The 22,894-nt window shown below is 47.7% G+C and overlaps 1 protein-coding gene across 1 annotated transcript in view; it reads left to right on the forward strand.

Moving 5' to 3' along the window:
• Positions 1 to 22,894, forward strand: part of LOC122388220 (actin cytoskeleton-regulatory complex protein pan1-like) — a 106,427-nt gene that overhangs the window by 54,221 nt on the left and 29,312 nt on the right. Inside the window, exon 4 of the mRNA XM_043379102.1 lies at positions 933 to 1,360. Within this exon, the coding sequence (XP_043235037.1) occupies positions 933 to 1,360 (428 nt within the window). The remainder of the gene's footprint in view (positions 1 to 932; positions 1,361 to 22,894) is intronic.

Genomic DNA, 22,894 nt, shown 5'->3' on the forward strand with positions numbered 1-22,894 from the left:
GTCATTCGAGGTCATTTTGAGTCGAATTTAGCTTAGGTCAGGTCACTTTCAGGTCAAAAAAGGTCAAATATTGAAGTTATAATTTTTCAACAATAAAGGTGTCTATTGGATGCAGTTTGAGCTCAGGAACACGATGGTGCTATTTATATTGGCGTACGATGATACGTGCTGAAAAAAATTGATTAAAAAAATTAATAATTGTGATTTTTTGCAATAATGCGTATAACTTGGCCATTGCTGAAGATATTAAGCTAAAACTTGCTAGAGTTAGTCATAATAATGCGTTCTATCGCATTTATTTCGTTTTTTTCGAAAAGTCAAAAGCTTTATGAAAAAAAATGTAAAAATATAAATTTTGAATTTTATTATATAACATTTTCGAAATTTTCAAAATTTCGAAAATCCGAGATAGCAGTTTGATAGCGCAGTCTATTTTGAGTCCTCTCATGCAAAGAAATTGGATCTAGCTTAAAAACTGAGCTCTTCGGAGCGATTGCCGTTGTTCAATGTTTTGCGTCGAAATCGGCCGAACATGACGTCACTCTGACGTCATTTCCGGCCGACCTATGGTAGCTACGAAGTTCAAATTTTGACACAATGTGTCAAATTGGTGCAACCGAAGGTACTGAAAGTTTGGCGTCGATATGTCAAGCGGTTTGGAAGTTATTGCAGAAAAACGGGAGGGGGCAAACGGCATCCATCATTCCATGCCTCAGAATAAGGGTTTGTTGAAAACCGTTGACAAATATTTGAGCATATCGTCTTTCTGACTTTCGGTCGCCGGCCGGGCCGCCGGGGTAACTTTTTCAAATCTCCACCCATGCCCTTGTCATTGCTCCTTTATTTTATGTTGTATTTTCATGTGTTCAACTACTGATGTGTTCAACTGGATATCTGAACTAAAGCCGCCCCTGCTCCGGTTTCCATCGCAGGCAAGGGGCGAGAACACCACGGAGGAGGGACCTGTCAGCTCGACCTCTGGCTCTGGCGCCGCGGTCTCCAATACCACCACCTCCAGCGCCGCGACCTCCGCCCCCGCCGCTGCACCGGCCGCCGCAACTGGATCGACTGGTGCCGGCGCTGCGGCCACCCCGGCCCCGTCAGCACCACCGGCCGCCGCAACTGGATCGACTGGTGCCGGCGCTGCGGCCACCCCGGCCCCGTCAGCACCACCGGCCGCTGCTACTGGATCGACTGGTGCCGGCGCTGCGGCCACCCCGGCCCCGTCAGCACCACCGGCCGCCGCAACTGGATCGACTGGTGCCGGCGCTGCGGCCACCCCGGCCCCGTCAGCACCACCGGCCGCCGACACTGGATCGATTGGTGCCGGCGCTGGGTGGTGCCGGCGCTGGGTCAATGGGTGAGGCTCCGAACGGAGCGGGATTGTGGCTCTGATGGCTGGGATTTGTACTGCAGGGACGTAGCCAAGGGGGGCGGAGGGGGCGCCCGCCCCTCCCTTGGGGTTTTCAGGAGGCCCCCCTGAAAGGATTCAGGCCAACGTGGGCCGAAGGCCCACGTTGGCCTGAATCCTTTCGGCCTGAATCCAACTGGCCAAAATCACGTCGGAGGCGAACGAAATTCACGCGGGAATCTAAAAAATGACGTCAGAACAATCAGGGCCCTCTGATCAGCCTGACAAGTGACAGCTAGGGCCCTTCTCATCTCCTCACTAGTGTCTGTGTCTGACCGCTAGGGCCCCTCTGACTCCTCAGTAGAGAGGAGGCCCTCTGTGGGTAGGAGCAGGGGTGTAACTTTTGCTTTTGAGATGGGGGTGCACTTGGTGATGGGGGCGACCTTCAATGAGGGTAGGGGCGCTTCCAAGGAGCATAGATGGTGCATATCTCTCAACAGGCGCGCACACAGGATTTTTGAACGGGGGGGGGGGGCACGACCTGCAAACTGGGGCCCTCCATGCCGAAGGGCCCCAGGCTCCAGCCGAAAAAGTTCCCCAACGCGATTATATTTCGGTTGACTTGAAACTAAGCTTCTGTCGATACATGATAAAACAATTACTTCAGTACCCGTTCAATTTTCAAAGCATTTAACCCGCGCACCGACGGGGGGCGGATATCCGCCCCCCCCCCCGAGGTTTTTCGCGAATAGCGGAAAACCGCGGCGCGTAGCGCCGCGAAATTTGATATGACTATTGCCTCATCAATTTTACACATGGTGTGCAAGTTTGAACCTCCTACCTTTTAAGGTCAGGTCACCAGGTCACTTTGAATGACCCAACCTCAAGTCACTTTTTTGCAACTTTGTCACCGTGCCAGAGCTACAGTAGATGTCGGAGGCCTTTGAAAGTCGCAGGATATTATTAGGTCATTAGTAGCTACAATTTGTATATCTCGGAATTTTGATATCGGTGACCTTAGGTCAGGTCAATTTCGCGACCTCCCCATTATAAGTCAATGGGGGAAAAATCAACTCCCTGTTTTTACCACTAAAACGGGTCGGAATGGCCCCATATGCCATACATGACTTCATATACGATCAACCTTCACTACCTTGAGGTCTGTTTTGCTGTTGGGCAGCTGTGAGGTCATGTGACGTCATCAAAGGTCACCAAAGGTTTTTGGCCAATAACTCCGTACAGGAACAAGATACAGACGCGTGGATGGTCTCATTGTGTTCAGCTCGTCAAGACGCATCGAATGATATACATGATGACCTCGAGGTCACGTGACCTGAGATCAAACTTTGACCTTGACCTTTCGAGGTCAACATATATATCATTCGATGCGGATTGACGAGAGGATCACGATGATGCCCTTAGTTAGTTCCTATCTTGACTAATTCGAAAGTTATTCGAGAAAAACTCTCTCCATATCTAGCGCCGCCATTTTGACTTTTTCGACCCCTGTGACGTCATCTTTGACCTGACCTGAAAATGACCTTTGTAAAAATTGTAGATCTTGACCGTGCGTATCCGATGCCGTTTACCGCTTGTCGCTATCTTGCTTCGTTCTCGAGATCTCAGGGGGGGGGGCGGTCAATGGTCATCCGCCCCCCCCCCGTTGGTGCGAAGTTGGCGCAGACCCCCGTCGGTGCGCGGGTTAACCCTATTAGTGGCAGGGGGGGTTGTTTTCATTCACCCCTCAGGTTTTTCAGGAATATCTCCGAAACCGCTGAAGCTACGATGCTGAAATTTTCTGACTTTTCATAAAACTAAATTGGGCACATTCCCTGAAAATTTCAAGTTCATAACTTTACCAGGGGCGGCTACAGAGCACTGGGAATTGGGGGGTCCTATTCGTGAAGCGAGTCATTTGGGCGAAGATCACGATGCTGATGTATTATAACTGTATGCACCAGTTTTACGAACAGTGAATGAAAGGTATCATGTGATAACATATACAAAATTATTGTGCATCCTCTTTTGACACGTTTTTGCTGTAATAGGCGGATCCAGGCGTCCAAAAAGGGGGGTTATGTTTTACCTCCCAACATAGGTGCCCTGACACCGCCTATGCATGACCAATACAATTGTAGTCGTTCTCTCATAAGAAAATTGTAACATAACAAGACCATTGCCACCCTTTTTAGAAACAGTACCAACAAAAACCTTATTTACTATACTTTTTGTGTACCCTCAATCTCAATGATCTGTATCCGCCTATGATTTTTGAAAATGCATATTTTTAGGATCCATGTGAATTCCTGGTTCATTCTCTATCGATCGGCAAAAGTTGCGTTAAGATTGGTTCAGAAACCTGGCCGTGATAAACAGTCTAAAATGTATCTGCAATTTGCCCGTTTTCACCCCCCCCCCCCTCTATCCCCTATTGACATTTTTTAATTTTTTTTAGAAATGTAGATCACGTTGAGCGAAATCGAATGCCGTTTGAATTTTGAAAATCGGCCCGTTAGATCTCGAGATATCGAGGGGGGGGGGGTCGTAAACAGTCCCCCCCTGCCACTAATAGGGGTAGCCAGGAGCCTGCCACTAGTTAATAGGGTTAATGTTCCATTTTTGTTTACGCAGCGTGTTTCATTCACATACGATTCAGTGAGTAATTATCAACATCTTAACAATTACGTAAAATATTCGATTAATAAGCGTGGATGCAAGGCCCTCAGAAATCAGCGCGGGTAGCGCCTGACTGCCGGCCGTCCGACCGACCCAGCCTGGCTAGAAGCGTAGGCTAGTCACGGGTTGGTCCGGATGTGTATGAGCGGGGCAGCACCCCCTTTGTCAATTCGCGCATTTACTAATGCACATCGACATGAAAAGTCATTACAATGATTCGTAGCGAGATGACATACCAGAAATTTAACGTTTTTTCTCATTTTTATACCACATACCTACTAAAAAGACACAATTTTGAGGCGGCATGCCCACTTTCCTAGTACCAGTCGTAACAGATATTCAGGAAGCCCGTACCAGGGCACGTACGGCGGCCCCGATCACCCACCTCTCGCTGTCCCGGCGGCGTGCGAGGGACCCACGGCGACCGTGCACCTCACCGACAAAGCAGCACTGTCACAACGAAGAAGCCCTCAAAGGGCCCGAAAATCCAAGGGCCCTTTGAGGCCTACTGAGGGCCGTTTGACGTCAGCTGAGGGCACTTTGGACCTAGCTGATGGCCCTTTGAGGCCTTCTGAGCGCCATTTGACGCCAGCTGAGGGCCATTTGATGTCAGCTGAGGACCCTTTGAGGCCTACTGAGGGCCCTTCGACGCCATTTGAGGGCCCTTTGAGGCCTTTTAAGGACCATTTGACGCCAGTTGAGGGCCCTTTGAGGCCCTCTGAAGGCCGTGTGACACCAGCTGAGGACCGTTCGACGTCATCTGAGAGCCCTCTGACACCAGATGGGGGCCTTCTGACGCCAGCTAAGGGCCCTTTGAGGCATTCGGAGGGCCGTTTGACTCCATCTCATGGTCTTTTGACGCCCTTCAAGGCCTTCTGAGGGCCCTTTGACCCCAGCTGAGGGCCCTTTTGAGGTCTTCGGAGGGCCATTTGACGCTAGCTTAGGGCCCTCTGACGCCAGTTGAGGGTGCTCTGACACCAATTGGGGGCCTTCTGACGCCAGCCAAGGACCCTCTGACGCCTTCGGAGGCGTTTGACGCCGGCGGAGGGCCCTCTGACGCCCTTCAAGGACTTCTGAGGCCGTTTGATGTCGGCTGAGTGCCCTTTGATGCCATTTGAGGGCCTTTGATGACATCTGAGGGCCCTTTAAGGCCTTCTGATGGCCCTTTGACGCCAGTTGAAGGTCCTTTGGGGCCTTTTGAAAGTTGTCGAAATTTGACATCTATTACCTTCCCCTTGACTGCGCTGGACATTGTATGACCTCATTTGGGCCTGCTGGGGTCCGAGATGGGCCCTCCTGGTCTTATTAATCGTCATTTCAGCTCATTTTAGACAGCCTTCGGTGGTATTAAGATTAGGGGCCAATTTGAGGGCCATTTGAGATGGTGCCCCTTTCGAATGGGGGGGGGGGGCATGGGTCCGTGTGCCCCAATTGTGTGCGCCTTTGTCTCTCAATTTCGGTAAAATGCTTTGTTGGTATATTTCGAAATTCAGATTAAGAGTGATCACCATTTTGTGTTCTTCCGATTTAGTTTGAACACAGTCTGATGTTGCAAATGGGATTGTAGTTCATTTATATTAACCCAAGGCCCTCTAACCGGCGCACCGATAAACGGATGTCAAGGCTTCTACTTGTAGGTACAAAAAACTTTTGAAATAAAATGAATATTTTTCATGTACAATATTAATTGTATGAACACTTAAAGGTAGTGTGCCAGCTTTCTTGGACCGTATGGAGTTAATGGCCCAGATAAGGAGAACCGGATTTTTAGAACTTATCCATACCTTCAAAACTCATGGAAACGTCTTAACCCTCGCCCATGTAGGGGGGGTTGGTGCAACCCCCCCCCCCTGAGGTTTTTCGGAAATAGTGCAAAAACGGCGGCGCGCAGCGCCGCCAAATTTTGGGTACCTTATGGGGCAAACCTTGCGCATCTTTTGATAAAAAAAATTTGACCGGGTCATGTCAGGTCACGGAGTTATGACGTCACAAAGGGAACAGCCTCCGGCCGGATTTTCACAAACTGAGTGCCAACGCCCGAGGTTTCCTGCCGTTGGTACGGACATCGGTTGATGGATCGTGATGAAACTTCCCATGCATATTGGGGCAAGTATTGGCTATCATATGGTATAAGAAACTTGACCGGGTCAGGTCAGGTCACGGAGCTATGACGTCACAAGAGGAACAGCGTCCGGTACTATTTTTGAAAAGCGCCCGAACCACTATTTTGCTAATTCTTGTCACCTCAATGGGAATATGCAGCAATATTAGCTTCTATAGGGAGCAAATGGACCTCCCAAATCCAAAAATACAATCAGATTTCAAAAATTTAAATTTTGATTTTTCGAATTTCTGCCGCCGACTGTGACCTTGCCGACTTCCGGCGCTCCCAACGCGCCATTTTTAGAGCTAGGGAAACGAAATACATACCAAACGATAGAGAATTGATCAAGGAACACGATAGTGAAGGTTTCAAGTCGATATCTCCCACCGTTTTGCCGCAATCGCCGCCGAAAGTTGAAAAAAAGTCTATTTTTCCGAAAATTTGACCTTTGACCGGTCAAAAGTAGGTCAAATGTTGACCTAGGACCAAAAAATATACCACCAATCGCGAGATCTCGGCGAGAGCAATCCGATGGTCTTTTCCACTAAGCTCTACGACGCTCCGTTTTCAAACGCCAAGGGGGGGATCGCACCAACCCCCCCCCCCCCTGCATGGGCGAAGGTGGCAGATCGCCGTTTACGGGCGAGGGTTAAATTCTTCAAATTTTGAGTACCCCAGTGCGAAATTCGCCCCGACGGGTTGTCGGTCGTACCCCAACCACATTTCACACCACTATGAACAATAAATGCACACACTGAAATCGCTATTACCGATATGCTCATCCAATCAAGTTTCGATAAACCCGTTCATCATCATCTCCTGCGGTTTCGAACACGCCTGTTCGGTGGTGCGGTAGACCGCGCCCAAAGCCAGGGCCCCGGTAACGTGAGGTAGCCGAGTCGGGGCAGCGTGCGCTGACCCAAGCCGGGGCCGCGCGTCCTCCCGGTGTCATGTGATAGCCCGGGGCTGCCCGCGGGGATGCGGTAGACCGCGCCCAAAGCTGCGGCCCCGGCTTGGGTCAGCGCACGCTGCCCAGACTCGGCTACCTCACGTTACCCGGGCCCTGGCTTTGGGCGCGGCTTCTGCTCATATTTTGTGGTGCGGTGGTGGTGCCTCGGGCCGCGCGCTCTGACTTCGGCCAAGAAAAATGCGTCAGCTGATCATTGTCATTTCTGCCACTTGCGTGTGGTGAAATGGGGTCATAACTTAATTAAGAGACGGCTTTTTCATATCAATTATTTTACATAAAATCATATTTCAAACCATAAATAATGTTCGACAGCCAAATAAAAGAAACAATACCAATACAGGCTTACAGTTTAAGGCTCGACATTGTGTTGTCTACGAGTAGACAGCTGATAACTCATTCCCGTACCTACGTCGTAACTCTATAATGACCTTTGCTTATTGTCACATGTGCGCCGCATTCGCGATTGTTGCCGACGCCTGTTTGCAGGTCAGTCCACTACAGTTGTTATACATATCGAAAAACCGATAAACTTTTAGGCGAAAAAGGCACTATTCCAGGCCCATTTTTGATTTTTTTTGCGATATTAGGTAAAAACAGAAGCTTCTTATCCTAGGAAAAATAAAATGGGAAATCTTTTAAAGGTGGCACACTGCCTTCAACACCCAAATGTTAGAGTAAAATGGTACAAAGTTGGGTATTAGGTACGAAATGACATTAAATTCGTTTGCACGAATATCAATCAATTGAATTTATAACGAAATTGCATTTTACTTTTTTATTCCAACTTTTTATAGAATCGGGGTGCCCTTTTTATGCTCGGCGGCTGCTGACACCCTCTTTTGCTGGAATCACCTTTTTATTGGGCGCCTTTCTACTGCTGGGGTCGCCTCTCTCTTGCTGAGGTCACCCCTCTTCTGCTCGGCGGGACTTACTTCTGATGGGCGCTCCTCCTCTGCTGGGGTCTCACTTTTCTGCTGGAAGTGCTGGAGTCTGACAATTTCCTTCCCGGTTATGCCCTATTTTTGCTAGAGGCGTCCCTCTTCTGCCGGGCGAGCCCAACTTCTGCTTAAGTCGCTCGACCTTTTCTACTGAGTGCGCCCTTCTTGTGCTCGGCGAGCCCAACTGCCGCTTGACGTGTCCCATTTTTATTGGATGCGCCCCCTTCTGCGGGCGGCGCCCCTCTTTTGCGTGGCTGTCCCTCTTCTGCTGGAGGCGCCCGTCTTCTGGTGGCGGCGCCCCTCTTCTGGTGGAACCGCCCCTCTTCTGTGGGTGCGCACTCTTCTGCTAGAGCGCCCTCTTCTGCTCAGTCAGCTCAACTTCTGCTGAAGGTGCTCGGCTATGTCTGTTGGGGACATTGCGCTTTTGCTGGGGAGCCCCTGTTCTGCTGGGGATGCCCCACTTCCGCCGGAGCCGCTGGGGACGCCCCACCTCTGCTGGGGGCGCCCCCGGCCCCACTGCTGCTGGACGAACCCAACTTTTGCTCCAGGTGCCCCTTTTGTATTGGGGCGCATCTCTTCTTTAGGCATCCCTCTCATGGTAGGGCGCCCCTTTCTACTGGGGGGCTCCCTTATGCTCGGGGTACTCCTCTTATGCTGGGGGCGCCCCACTACTGCTGGACGAGCCCAACTTTTGCTTGAGGTGCTCCATTTATATTGGAGTGCCTCTCTTCTTCTGGAAACATCCCTCTTCTGGTGGGGCGCCCCCTTTCTGCTGGGGAGCCATCCTTGTGCTGAGGGCGCTCCTTTTCTGCTGGAGGCATCTCTCTTCTGGTGGGGCGCCCCCTTTCTGTGAGGGTGCCCTTCTTCTGTTGGGGCGCCCTTCTTCTGGTGAGGCGCCCCTTTCTGCTGGGGTCGCCCGTGTTCTACTGAGGGCGCTCTTCTACTGGGCGAACCCAAGTTCTGCTTGAGGTGCCTCATTCCTATTGGGGGCGCCTATCCTCCGCTGGGGCGCCAGCTTCTGCTTGACGATCCCAACCTACGTTTGAGGTGCCCCACTTCTGCCTCGGGCGCTCCACTTTTGCTGAGAAAGTCCGGTTCTTGCCGGGGTGCCCCTTTCACCCATTTTTGGGGGACGATACGACTGGACGCTTCCCAAGCCCGCAAGCAGCACGACGCCGGTCACGAGACGGAATGTAGCCGAGAAATTACCCTCGCCATCTGCTAAAGAGCTTAGCGGTGTCGGGCGGCGTGTGGGGCGCCGCATAGCCTATGGGGGTGCACTTACTTTGACGTGATGGGGGTGCACTTTCAGGGGATGGGGGTGCACCTGCACCCCCATACATATAGAAAGTTACACCGCTGGGTAGGAGGCCCTGTGTAGAGAGGAGGCCCCCTTAGAGAGGAGACCCCCTGTAGAGAGGAGGCCCTCTGCAAAAAGGAGGCCCTCTGTAAAAAGAGGCCCTTGTAAACAAAGAGGCCCTCTGTAAAAAGGAGGCCCTCTGTAGAGAGCAGGCCTTCTGTAAAGAGGAAACCGTCTGAAATCAGAAGGCCCTTTGAAGAGAGGAGGCCCTCTGTAGAGAGGAGATCGTCTGAAGAGAGGAGGCCCTCTGTAGAGGAGGACTCCCTCAGTAGAAAGGAGGTCCTCTGTAGGTAGGAGGCTCTCTGTAGAGTGAAGGCCCTCTGAATTGAGGAGGCCCTTTGCAGAGATGAGGTCCTCTGTATAGAGGAGGTCCTGTGTAGAGACGAGACTCTGAAGAGAGGAGGCCCTACATAGATAGGAAGCCCTCTGAAGAGAGGAGGTCCCTGTAGAGACTAGAGAGGAGGCCCTCTGTAGAGAGGATGCCCTCTGTAAAGGAGGCCCTCTGGAGAGAAAGACACCCTCAGCAGAGAGGAGGCCCTCTGTAGATAAGAGGCAATCTGTAGAGAGGAAGCCCTCTGTAGATAAGAGGCCCTCTGTGAACAGGAGGGCCTCCTTTTAGGCCCTCTTTAGGCAGGAGGTAGTCAAAGACAGCGTCGTATATTAAGTACATAGAGTGGAGGCCCACTGTAAGCAAATTACCTTCTGGCTTCTGTTCCCTGCTACTCTCGTTCTCAGATCTCACTATAGTGAGAACTGAGAACTCAGGAAACTGTACTTACAGAACAGACTCCCAAACCGCGTCGCCGCCCACTGTAGGAAGGGACAGGGGAGGAGGTCCTCTGTAAACAGAAGGCCCTATCCTATGTAGACAAATTATTTGTATAAATGCGCTCAGAGAAATCATGCCGGGTGCCGTCAACGGTTTTGCCGTCAACGGTTTTACCTGCAGTGGCCGCAAAAACTGCCAAAATAGCCGATATTTTCGGAAACCAGTTTTCGGCAATAACTTTCGTCTCAAAATTTGCACGAACTTCCCTTTACCAGCATCTTGTTCCTCTCGTCAAGACGTGTGGAATGAACTATCAATTGACCTTGAAAGGTCAACTTGAAAATTTGGCCTTAGGTCAAGGTCATGACCTGACCGATAAGGGCTAAGTTCCATATCAGTCCATCCGTATCGTCGAGCCAAACACAACTAAGGTGTATTCATCGCTCTAGCATGCCTCTATCAAAAGTTATTCGCGAAAAAGTCAGATACCATTGGTGACCTGAGATGACCTCAGGGTTATAAAAAGGGGTCACGGGTGCCATTTTCATGTTCAGTGTGTCAAAGATACAAGTAATTCAGTGTTTAAGAGTGTTTATAATGACTTCCGTCTAAAAGGGTGACTTTCAATTTAACCCGCGCCCTGCTGGGGGTCCTGGATTTCCACGCCCTGCTGGGGGGGTGTTTGAACACCCCCCCCCCCCCTTGTAACTCGGCTCCTGGGCCACGTAGCGATACGCAGAAGGCGGCGTTCGAAAGAGCGTAAAAAATAATGACGAAATCACTTCAGTCAATTTTTTGGTCAGGTCAAAGGTCAGGTCACCAGAGGTCATTGAAGGCAAAATTTCGCCAATTTCCAGGTCCAATGTCGAAAATTTCCAAGAAGCCAACGCATAACTCGGGAACCAATAGAGCTACAGCGCCGCGGAAAAGCGCATTCGATAGCCCTATTAACGCCCTTTCTGAGTAATTCTCTCAGATTTGACCTAACGTCAACGGTTTTGCCTGCAGGGGGCAAAAACTGCAAAAATAACCGATTTTTTCGAAAACAGTTTTTCTGCAATAACTTTTGACCCAAGCCATGTACGAGCTTACTTTTACCGGCATCGTGTTCCTCTCGTCAAGACGCATCGCAAAGGGTCATGTTGCATATCAGTCGATCCGTATCGTCGAGCTGAACACATCTAAGGCGTTTTCATCGCTCTAGCATGCCTCTATCAAAAGTTATTTGCGAAAAACTGTTAGATACCATTTGTGACCTAAGATGACCTCAGGGCATAAACAAGGGTCACGGACACCATTTTCAAGTTCAGTGTGTCTAAACCACTTGTAATTCGGTGTTTGGGAGTGTTTATAATGTCTTTCATCCAAAAGAGGCGTATTTCAATTTTCTCCCATTGACTTATAATGGGGAGGTCGCAAAATTGACCTGACCTTAGGTCATCGATATCAAAATTCTGAGATATACATTTTGTACATGCTATTGCTCTTAGCAATCGCTGAAAGTTTCAAAGCGATCGGTCACTCGGTGTAGCTATGACAGACATTGAAAGTTTTTATGAGGTGAGGTCACTTCAAGTGACCTGGTGACCTGACCTTGAATGACCTTGGTCTGAAATTTTCACAACATGTGTAGAATTGATGTATGTTTTTGAGATATTCGCGAAAAAATACAGGGGGGGGGTGTTCAAACCCCCCCCCAGCAGGGCGCGGGTTAACCCTCGCCGAACCTATTGGTTTTCTACATACGCACCGGCCGAGGGGGGCGGGTACGACCCCCCCTCGCCGTTTCGCCCCTGGTGGAGCTACCGCGTCGCAAAAAAACGAGCGTGTGCGCCGTTACGAGACGCAGAGATTGGTACCCGATTTTAAGGTCCTAGGTTAACCGGTGACCTCTGAGGTCAGGTCAAGTGCCGCAGGGTACGGTTCAGTTTTTGGTTAATAACTTCGCAAAAAACGGCCGCAGAGCCGCGATTTTGACAGCATCGTGTTCGCCTCGCTTAGGCGCGTCGAATGATATAATTTTTGTTCGGGTCAGGTCAACTTGGGGTGTTGACCTCAGGTCAAGGTCAGGTCAGCACCCTTAAGTCACGAAGTTGGTCGAAAGAGGTCATGTCGCATATCATTCGATTCGGCAGGTCTTCCTGAGTCCATTGGTGGCTTCCCCGACTCGCTAGCTCAATTTGATCAAGAGTTATTGACGAAAAACTAATATGACATTGATGATGTCATAAATGACGTCACGCAAAGCCAACATTGCAAAAGTGACGTATCTAACCTTGCAAGGAGTGCATCAAATCACGATTCTGTGTGTTTGAGATAGTTGGAGATCGTTCCCGGCGCCAGAATAGCAGTTTGAATTTTCCCCCATAGACTTATAATGGTGAGGTCACGAAAATGACCTGACCTCATATGACCTTTAGGAAAAATCCGAGATATACAAGTTGTGAGACTCATAATGGATACTAGATCCTGCAAGTTTCATTTCCCTGTGACATCTCCTCTGGCAGTGAGGGCGTTGCGAAGTTGCGACATCTGAAGACAGTGCAGAGGTTCACTTATGACGTCATAGGTCAGTGACCTGACCTGACCCAAAAATGCGGTTGGTGTCAAAAGGTCCGGCTTGAATCAAAGGTCAGGTATGCCAAGTTTCAGCTCTCTATCGCCAGCGTGTTCGGAGCTATCGCGAAAAAAATACCTATGGGGGCGGCCCCATAGGTTTTTTATTAACCCCCCCCCCTCGGCCGGCGAGGGTTAAAGGGACCCTCCCACCTTCAAAAAAGTTAATGAATTGGCATTAAAGTGATGTCCCTTGGTTCAGAAAGAGCGAAAACGAATATCTACCAAATTTCACCGAAAAATATTCACTGGTTTTCAAGATATTAGGCTTTTACTTTTGTTTACTTTTTGGGATCTCCCCTGTTACTAGCGACTTTATTTGGAAGCAATAATTTGGCAGCCTTAAAGTGCGGCAGACGTTGCGCGCAAAGCAGCGTATACCACCACGTGTTAACGATGGTTTTAGTCTAAGATTTAAAAATCGTTAGATCTCCGCTGACGTCACAAATTCTAAGGGGGCATTCCAATGCATTAGCCCCTTAGAATCCGAAAACTGCAAGTTTGAAATTCCATATCTTCGAATTAAAGCATTTTTCGATGTTGTGAGTGCCCAAACCGGTATTTGCAGGCCATGGCCACCAATTTGGCTATCTCAACTCAAAACTAATGTTAAGGTGGGAGTGTCCCTTTAAGGTCGCAAAATTGACCTGACCTTATGTCATCAATATCAAAATTCCAAGACATAGTTGTTAGTGTACCAAACCGTTCGCCTGGTCATGACGCGCCGATTGGTACCCAGCGTGACCTTCCTAGGTCAGATTTTGAAGTTGACCTATCTATGTAGGTCGTTATAAACCATGCTATTTGTTATGACCTCTGGCGACCTCAATATTGACCTGACCCAAAAAAAGTTGTTTACAAAAGTTGTAAGTCGTTCAACGAACTATCAAACGCCGTTGCCGTTTGTCGCTACGATTCGTGCTTTTCGAGTGCTGATGGGGGCCAAAAAGGTCCCCGCCCGATTCAGAGTCTTTCAGAGCCCCGTCATCAGAATAAGAATAGCAATTAAGCAGCGAAACAAAGCCGATTCAAACGGAATACAAAACGCGCATCTTTTGATATGGTTCTAGTTGGATAAGGTCGATGCAACGATAAGGTCGCGCGTTTTGTATTCCGTTTGAATCGGCTTTGTTTCGCTGCTTAACCCGCGCCCCACTGGGGTCTGCGTATAACACGCCCTACTGGGGGGGCTCTCCATAGCCCCCCTCCTAACTCCGAAACTACTGGGCCGATCGTCAAAATTCAAACGGCGTCTGATAGCCCCGGAAAAACTGTCGAGCGAAACCTAATTTCATTGACCTCGAGGTTACCGATGACGTCACAGGTCAGGTCAAAGTAAAAATTATTAGCACTTTGGCTTGTTCACATTTTGGGCTCTGGCCGCCGTCTTACAAGTCAGATCAGGCTCATTTTTGGTTTCCACACTCGTGAACAGATGCTCTACATACCTTGAGGGTATCAAACTTGTACCTTGATTTTCAGGTCAGGGTCAGGTCATCACAGGTCACGAAAATATTATATCATGCGTCGGTCACGTGACACATGTTTTATGGTCCATTTAGGCCATAGATTTCGAATTTGATGTCGTCTGTGTCATTCGAGGTCATTTTGAGTCGAATTTAGCTTAGGTCAGGTCACTTTCAGGTAGAGGTCTGCACCGGCCGGCTGCAGCCGTGGCTGGCTGCAGCCCCACGGCTGTGGGCCGGGGCGGCTGCAAATATCTCCAAGAACACGGCTACGGCTGTGGCCACGGCTGTGAGATTTCCAGCTCAATCTTAAGTACTAAAATATAAAATTTTAAATCCTTAATCTTACATTCTAATAAGCAGTCTAGCCTGTAAAAATCATGCAAAGGATGCCCAGCAACATTGAAAGTGGTGAAGCCTTTGAAAACCTGTAATGGTTTCACCATTTGCTGTAGGGGAGTTTGCACTCTGGTACAGAATACTAATTATAGGTACCAATTGTTCCTTCATTATCAAGAGCTTGACAGTTTCAGAAAATGCAACATGCTGCATTGTCACATCCCTCTCAAATCAATCTCACCTGGTCATTAGGAAAGCACCTTACAGCTATTGAAGACGAGCGTTCAATAATTCTTTCAGGTAATAGAAAAAGAAATCACACCTAGGTAAAGGCAGGTAAAGGCTTCATAAAATATTATCTAAAATAACTCTTAGAAGTAATTCTGGATTTTCGGCAAGATTACATAATATAAAACTGGCGCTTTATGTTCTAACTGGTGTGTGAGTGACCGCTAACAGAAAATGCTGATCAACGGAGCCAATGGAATTAGATTATAAGTGAGCATGAACCTTACTTACGGTTAATTCACATGATGGTGAAAACCTTGAACACGTAATTCACATGACGGTGAAAACCCTGAACACAATATTTCATACACGAGCTGTTGACTTTACTAATAAAATGACGTCTTCTTCTGAAAATGTTTAAATTTGATGCCTAACCGTTGTTTGAGAGCAATGTTTTAACTATATAGCATTATTATTTAATAATTATTATTTTTATGGCTGTTTATAGTGACAAAAAAACAATTTATTGCCACTTCTTTGCTATTGACGTCATTAAAAACTCAAGTAAAATTTTTGATCGAAAGAGGCAATTGTGGCTCGCACGTCCTTGGGGATTTGAGCGAAGATCATTATTTGGAAAAATCAAAATAGACGAATGTTTTTCTTTCTTGGATGCTCACTAGTGTTTTGATGCCTTGCATATCAAATTAGTTTTAGACTTGCTCAGAAGGCTGCTTCAAGCCTGGCATATAACACCCCAGAAAATATGCAAGGTAAGAAAGAAGCAAGAGTTTTGACTAGACAATCACTGTTTGACAGTCCATCAACTTCAGTTTCATTTTCCATACCTAACATTGATAATGAAAAGCATCAGGGTCTGTTCTGTCCCACAACCATGCTTCAGGATTTGGCATTAGATTTCTACACTGCTAGTGCTTCTATTCTGGTTCGTTGTTTATGTTTTCTGTTGATGTAGGTACTTACCTACCCATCTTTCTTAACCCCTTTCAAGGGCTTGTGTAGGCATGCGTTGCGCATCAGGCTTCAGGCCTTCGGCCTAAAGCCAGATACACAACCACTTAACCTATGATGCTTCATGAGCTTGAGAATCTATAGCCCATTGCAATGTGCTTTTGGCTATATGTTTCAACTAAAAACAACTTAATATTATATACTATTTGGTTGCATTTCATTGAAAGTATCCACGGCCGGCTGACGGCTGGCTGCTCACAGTTTGCCACGGCTGTGGGCGGCTGTGGCTGTGGAGCCACGGCTGCGGGGCGGCTAGGCTGTGGAAAATTGCAGCCGTGCAGAACTCTACTTTCAGGTCAAAAAGGTCAAATTTTGAAGTTAAAATTTTTCAACAAAAAAGGTATCTATTGGATGCAGTTTGAGCTCAGGAACACGATGGTGCCATTTATATTGGTGTACGATGTCAAATACGTACTGAAAAATTGATTTGAAAAATTGATAATTGTGAATTTTTTGCAATAATGCGTATAACTTGGCCATTTTTGAAGATATTTAGCTAAAACTTGCTAGAGTTAGTCATAATCATGCGTTCTGTCACATATATTCGGGTTTTTTTCGAAAAATCAAAAAAAAATTGATTGATATTTTGATATTTTGATATTTTTATATAAAATTTTCGAAATTTTCAAAATTTTGAAAATCCGAGATAGCAGTTTGATAGCGCGGTCAATTCTGAGTCCTTTCATGCAAAGAAATTGGATCTAGCTTAAAAACTGAGCTCTTGGGAGCGATTGCCGTGGTTCAATGTTTTGCGTCGAAATCGGACGAACATGACGTCACTCTGACGTCATTTCCGGCCGACCTATGGTAGCTACGAAGTTCAAATTTTGACACAAGGTGTCAAATTAATGCAGCCAAAGGTACTGAAAGTTTAGCGTCGATCCGTCAAGCGGTTTGGAAGTTATTGCAGAAAAATGGGAGGGGGGCTATAAATAGCCCCCCCCCAGTGGGGCGCGGGTTAATTGCTATTCCTATTCTGATGACGGTGCAATATCGAAATATATCAATTTAGTTTTAATTATATCAATTTGCAACGTATAACATGAGCATAAGGTTATTCACTCTATTTACATTATTAATCATGCTCAGAAATACCATAGCTTACCTCCAAGAAGTCTTTCAGAGCCCGCCCGGAATACGGTTAAGCGCTTGAACGATATATGATAATACACCAAGTGTTACTCTGACCGTCATCCAGTATCTACCCATTCCTCGCAGATCCTCCCCCTCCTGCTGCGGTCCGGCCGCCGCCGCCGCCGCCGCCGGCGCCCGAGTTTTTTTTTTTTTTTTTGCCAGTTACCATGCCACTCGGAGACTTGTGGTATGCGTATGTTTCTTACCGCTGCAGCGGGAAGAATAAAGAAACATACCAGTGCGCTGGCCTTATGAAAGCTGAACAGAAGTCTGCATTATCCCTCGCCCTGGCAGGGCATTTTTCATAACACGGCCTGGCAGGGGGGGGTCGATGCGACCCCCCCCCCCTCGCGATTGGCTCCTATGGCACCTAGAAACACCAAATTTGGTAGGTAGGTGGGCCCCCTGGAGTTCTCGCCCCTGTGCAAATTTGGTTGCTCTAGGTCAATATTTAGGGGGGTTTTGGGGGTATAAATGTAAAAATTTCGCTAAAAACAGGTCAAAAGTTTTTCGCTTATAACTTTTGATCTAATTAAGATAGAGCAAAAAGAAAAGCACCAGTGAACTCAGCACGTCAAGGCGCGTCGAATGATATGCTTTTTAGCTTGCTGAAGTGTACTTAAAGTTTTTTCTTAAATTTTAAGTAAACTTAAATTAATAAATTAAGTTAAAGTTAACCAAATTGCATCATATCGCATATCATTCGATTCGGCTAATCACCAGGAACACAATGATACCATTTTTTAAGCTCTAGCGTCATTATGTGCCAAGTTATTGGCAAAAACGTCATTTGACCTCAGTTGACCTCATTTGACCTGACCCATGGATAAGTACACCAAACAAAGAAGCACCAAGTGACCTGCTGTTAAGTACTGTGGTTTCAAAGCACAAAAGTGATAGAACGAAGCGGATATCTCCAGTATTTTCCGAGTTTAGTATTTTCCCATAGGCTTAACATTACGACGTAGTGACCTCTAACTGACCTCAGGTCAGTGACCTCAAAAAACCCGAACTATATGTTATACAACTCGGTGAACTTAGCACATCCTGAAAGTTTGAAGGAAATCAGTGCAAAACTGTGAGTTGGACAGGTGCAAAAAGAAAATTGAAATTTGACCATGACCTTGTACCGGTTTTTCTGACCTGGTGACCTGACCCAAGGTCACCCGGACCTGAAATTTTCAGGTCATATGTAAAAAGGTTGCCCCATAGGCTGTGCCAAATTTGGCGGCGCTGCGCGCCGCCGTTTTTACGCTATCTTCGAAAAACCTTAGGGGGGGGTCGCATCGACCCCCCCCCCTGCCAGGGCGAGGGTTATGTTGTATGTAGGCATGAGACCCTCTGTAGAAAGGAGGCCCCTTTAGGGAGGAGGCCCTCTGTAGAAAGGAGGCCCCCGGGATTCCTCCGCCCCTCCTTGGCCAAATCCTAGCTACGTGCCTGATTTGTAGTGCACTTTAGTCTCATAAATCTTAGTACGAGTATGGCGGCGAAAACCACCGTCGGGTAGTGAATGTAATGTGCTGGGCGTTTTCAGCGCTAGCATTAGTCAGTAACTGCCAATTACGAGCGAACGCGAAGTGCGAAGCGAGTCTTTTCTATATAACGCGGAAAAATCTCAGTATGAGCGGCCCGGCCCGGCCTGGCCTGTGACGCTTTTGAGAGGCTTATAACTCAGCAACCGCTGGGCCGATTGGCCTGCGGTCTTTTTTGTTGGGTAGCCCCATCCCTTCTACCTGGCAATTGACTATTGTGGATGCATCTAGGTGACCGTCGTGGCACGTGCCACGTGAAAAGCCAAGGGTGCTCAAGCTATTATGCTGAAGTGACGATTTTAACCCTCGCCCGTATTGGTGTTTTTCCAGCCGCGAACGTATAAGGGGGGGGGGGGGTCCGTTGGACCCCCCCCCTTGCCGTTTCGCCCCTGATCGAGCTAGAGCTTCGCGGAAAAAACGAGCGTGTTGCCCGTGACGAGAGTAAGCCGATGATACCTAATTTTAAGGTCCTAGGTCATTGGTTGACCTTGCAGGTCAGGTCAATGACCCAAAAGTCGGAAAATCGGGACCTGTTAGAACGTCGTAAAGACGTAAAGTGTGGCTGCTGTGGGGTTTTTCGGGGCGCTGATCACGAATATCATGTTAGGTTTGATCACAGATGATGTCTTTATGCATTTAGTCCAGGTCGGGTCAGGTCAGGTCAGGTCAACCAATAGGGGTCCTGCCGGGTATTCCTAGTAGGTGTCAACCGCCTCTGACAGCTTCGTAACATGTTACGAAGGCACCAAAACTACTTCGTAAATGTTCATATGGTTGCTAAATTCGAATTCAGCTCCAAAAACTGGCCTAGAAACATGTAAAACTCGAAAAAGTGAACCGAGGTCACCAAAGGTCAATGACCTGACCTGACCTTCAGGTGACCTTGACACCCACCCTAATGCATGGGGGCAACATCATATGACATGTTTGAACGCTTGAAACCACGAAAAAACTGCAAACGCGCGGCTAATGCGAGCCGACATACGCCGAATCGCGATTCCGAAACAAACATGGTCTCGAAAAGTAGGTCACAGGTCAAAGGTCATTGGGGTCAGGGTCATGAAATTTTCAGGGTAGGTGTAAAATTGATTAACGCGAGGGTACTGAAAGTTTCGTCGCGATCGGCCGCTTTTAACGCGAGTTATTCGCGAAAAACCATGGGGGGGGGTCCGTTCGACCCCCCCCCCCCCTATACGGGCGAGGGTTAAAGGAAAAGGGCCACCTTTAATATGGGGATTGAAACTGAGATAGCCATCTTGTAGCCCGTGTCCGAAAACCTATCTGTCTACCTCCTTACGGCCGATTTCGGCCTCCATTCGTAGTTATCGGCAATTTTAAAAGAAAATATGCCAGGAATGCGTCCTTATCCCAGGAATGCGTTCTTATCCGACAATACAGCCACCCGCGGCGAGGCTTTGGTTTTTTACCAATCAGCTCCAATCAGCTCAGCTTTAACCAATCAGCTTATCTGACACAACCCGACGAGTCTGTCTTCTGAACGCTGATTGGCTTGAGTGTGACGTCATCGCTATGCCATCATGATACAGTAGGTGCCGCAGAGAGTATCAACATAGTACCAATATGTTAAATAGTTTTAAATACTTTTTCGCGAATTGTGCACTTCTGGCACCAGTTTTAAAAAGAAAATGAAAAATAATAATGTCAAAATGAAAAACAACGATATTTTCATATTTCACGAAGGTGGCCCTTTTACTTTAAGAGGCCCATATCTCAGCAACCGCTGAGGCGATTGAGTTGTGGTAGTTTCTGTAGGGTAGCTGCATTCCTTCTACCTAACATCGGTTATTCTCGATGCACGTGGGTCACCCCCACTGCACGTGCCAAATGCAACAAGGAGAGGTGTCACATTTGTTCCCATTACAATAACTCGGCAATCACTACTGTTGGGGAGCGGCGGCCGTTCGTATCGGCCGCCGGCAGCGTGCGCCGGCGCTGCAGCCTGCAGCCCCGGCCGGCTGGTGACGTATGTGACGTGGCAGCCGCTGATTGGTCGGCGGGCGCCCAGCCCCCCTATATAAGGCGGTGCACCGCCGGCGCGCCAGACCCCTTGAGACCCTAATTTTTCGCGATTATTTTTAAATGCATGGAATAATTTCAACCATATTTAGGAAATAGCCGTTTTAAGACCTGCCGAAACTTTTCCTTCAAATACATTTTGTTGTTTTGTTTGTTTTGTTTTTTGTTTTGTTGGGTTAGGCCCTTTCGGTCTGGCAAGACCATTTCAGAGCCGGGATGATGATAGGATAAAGGGGGAGACATTGGTCTGGGCAGGCACCCTAGTGAGTCGCCGGGGCTGAGCCCGTCCAGAGGACAGGCCACCCAGCCCCAGGGCACTCACTGCACCCGGCTAAGGGGTGCGCTCCCTCGGGAGCAGCGGTGCCGCTCCAAGGGAGCAGCCCGCATGAGATAAAGTTGCCTGTCCAGTCCGGAGGGGGGTTGCGGCGTGGAGGAGAAGGATTTCTGTATCCTGAGGATAGAAGCACGGAACGGTGACACATTTTGTTGTCACTAAACCCGCGCCCCGTAGGGCTATCGGCGGACCCTACCACCCGTAGGGGAGGGGCCGTTTCGCCCCCCCCCCTAAGATCTCGGAAATTTACCGGCCGATTTTCAAAATTCAAACGGTGTTCGATAGTCCCACCCAGGAACTACCTTGTGACCTAATATCATTGACCTAGGTCAAACCGATGGCGTCACAGGTCAGGTCAAATGTCGGATTTTCGCCGTTCACAGGTATTTCAAGAAATGTGTTGTGAAATCGAGTAAATTGGTAATTTATTGAAAACCATCGATGTTACATTGTTCGTCAAACACATACTTTGCTATCTGAGGTCACTGATACCAGGTCAGGTCACAGCGAGGTCAGGTCACCGGGGGTCACATTCACAATATGAAAGTGTGGTGTGATACATGTTTTATGGTCCATTTTACATGACAAATGCGATTATGTGGGTTAGGCAGCCTTTGAGGCCAGCTTAGGTCACGTTTTGGTGAAGGTCAGGTCAAGGTCAGGTCAAATTAGGTCAAATTTCAAAGTTGAAATTTTTGCATAAAATGGGTATCGATTCGATGCAGCTCGTCACGGGGAGTCCAATGGTGGTCTTTGTTCTGCTCTACGACGTCTAGAATTGCCAAAAATTGAGTTTGAAAATTTGACGTCATCATTTTTTAACAGTTTTTTTTTTTCGCTATAACCTGGCCAAAAAACGAGGTATCGATATGTATATAGAAGACGATAGGTACTACTATCACATATATTCCGGTCAAAAAACTTTTTTGATTTTTCGGCTAATATATAAATAAATGCTTTTTTGGTTTTTGGGGGTCAAAAATAAAAAATCTCAAATATCCGAGATAGCAGTTTTGTAGCCCTGTCAATTTTACACCTTTTATGTCTTGATCATTTTTCTGTATCTTCAAAGCTGTAGGCCTGACAGGTCTTCTCGCGAAGGTCTTTTTACGGTCGAAAATGACAGAACATGACGTCATTCTGACGTCATTTGTGGCCGACCTGTCATAGCCTCTGGAAAATTTTTTGGTCACAATGTGTAAAATTGATGCCCAGAGGGGTTCTGAGAGTTTGGTGGCGATATCTCCAGCCGTTTAGGAGATATCGACGGAAAAGGACAGGGAGGTGCCGTTTCGCCCCCCCCCCCCTACGGGGCGCGGGTTAAATATTTGTGGCACTTGTCATTGACTCGTAATGTTAACTGTTTTTTTCCATCCTGCATAGAGGCTTTCATACGTCATATGACATTAGGCTCCGCCCACGACTGCGGTACTGACCCGTGCCCATCAGCGACCTCTGTACAAACGACACCCCTGCCATCTGTAAAGGACTATTAGCATATGCCGAAGTATGTCTTTAGCATTAGCGCGAGCGTGCGGTAAAAGCTTTTTGGATTAAACCGCATAATGTTGAAGGCAATTGGACAAAGGTTTCGGCCCATGGGCAAAACATTATATCAGCGAACTTTTGAAGCATTTCCTGAGACGGAGGAAGGCGCTGGAAAAGAGCTTAACTGATAGAAATCTAACGTGAACTTACGTGTTGCATTTGGTCGCTTTGAACTATTGAACAGATTGTAAATGTTGGTTTTCAATAAGATAATATTTTAAATCCTAATGTAGGTACAGACATATTAATTAATCACCTACATTTATGGCGTCAATTTCATGCCTTTTACAACTGCAATGAATTGACAAAAAACGCATTTCACATTGATCAGTAAAAACTTTATTCATACTGACATGGGTAAAAAACCAAGCGCTCACTTCACAGGATGTTACGAGTATACCTTCCACTCTTCTCTAATATTGAAAACGAACGTTACTCTGGCTTCTCATATGACATAGAT

This window comes from Amphibalanus amphitrite, unplaced genomic scaffold, assembly GCF_019059575.1.
Source record: "Amphibalanus amphitrite isolate SeventyFive unplaced genomic scaffold, NRLGWU_Aamphi_draft 000313F_arrow, whole genome shotgun sequence".
Taxonomy (NCBI): Eukaryota; Metazoa; Arthropoda; class Thecostraca; order Balanomorpha; family Balanidae; genus Amphibalanus; species Amphibalanus amphitrite.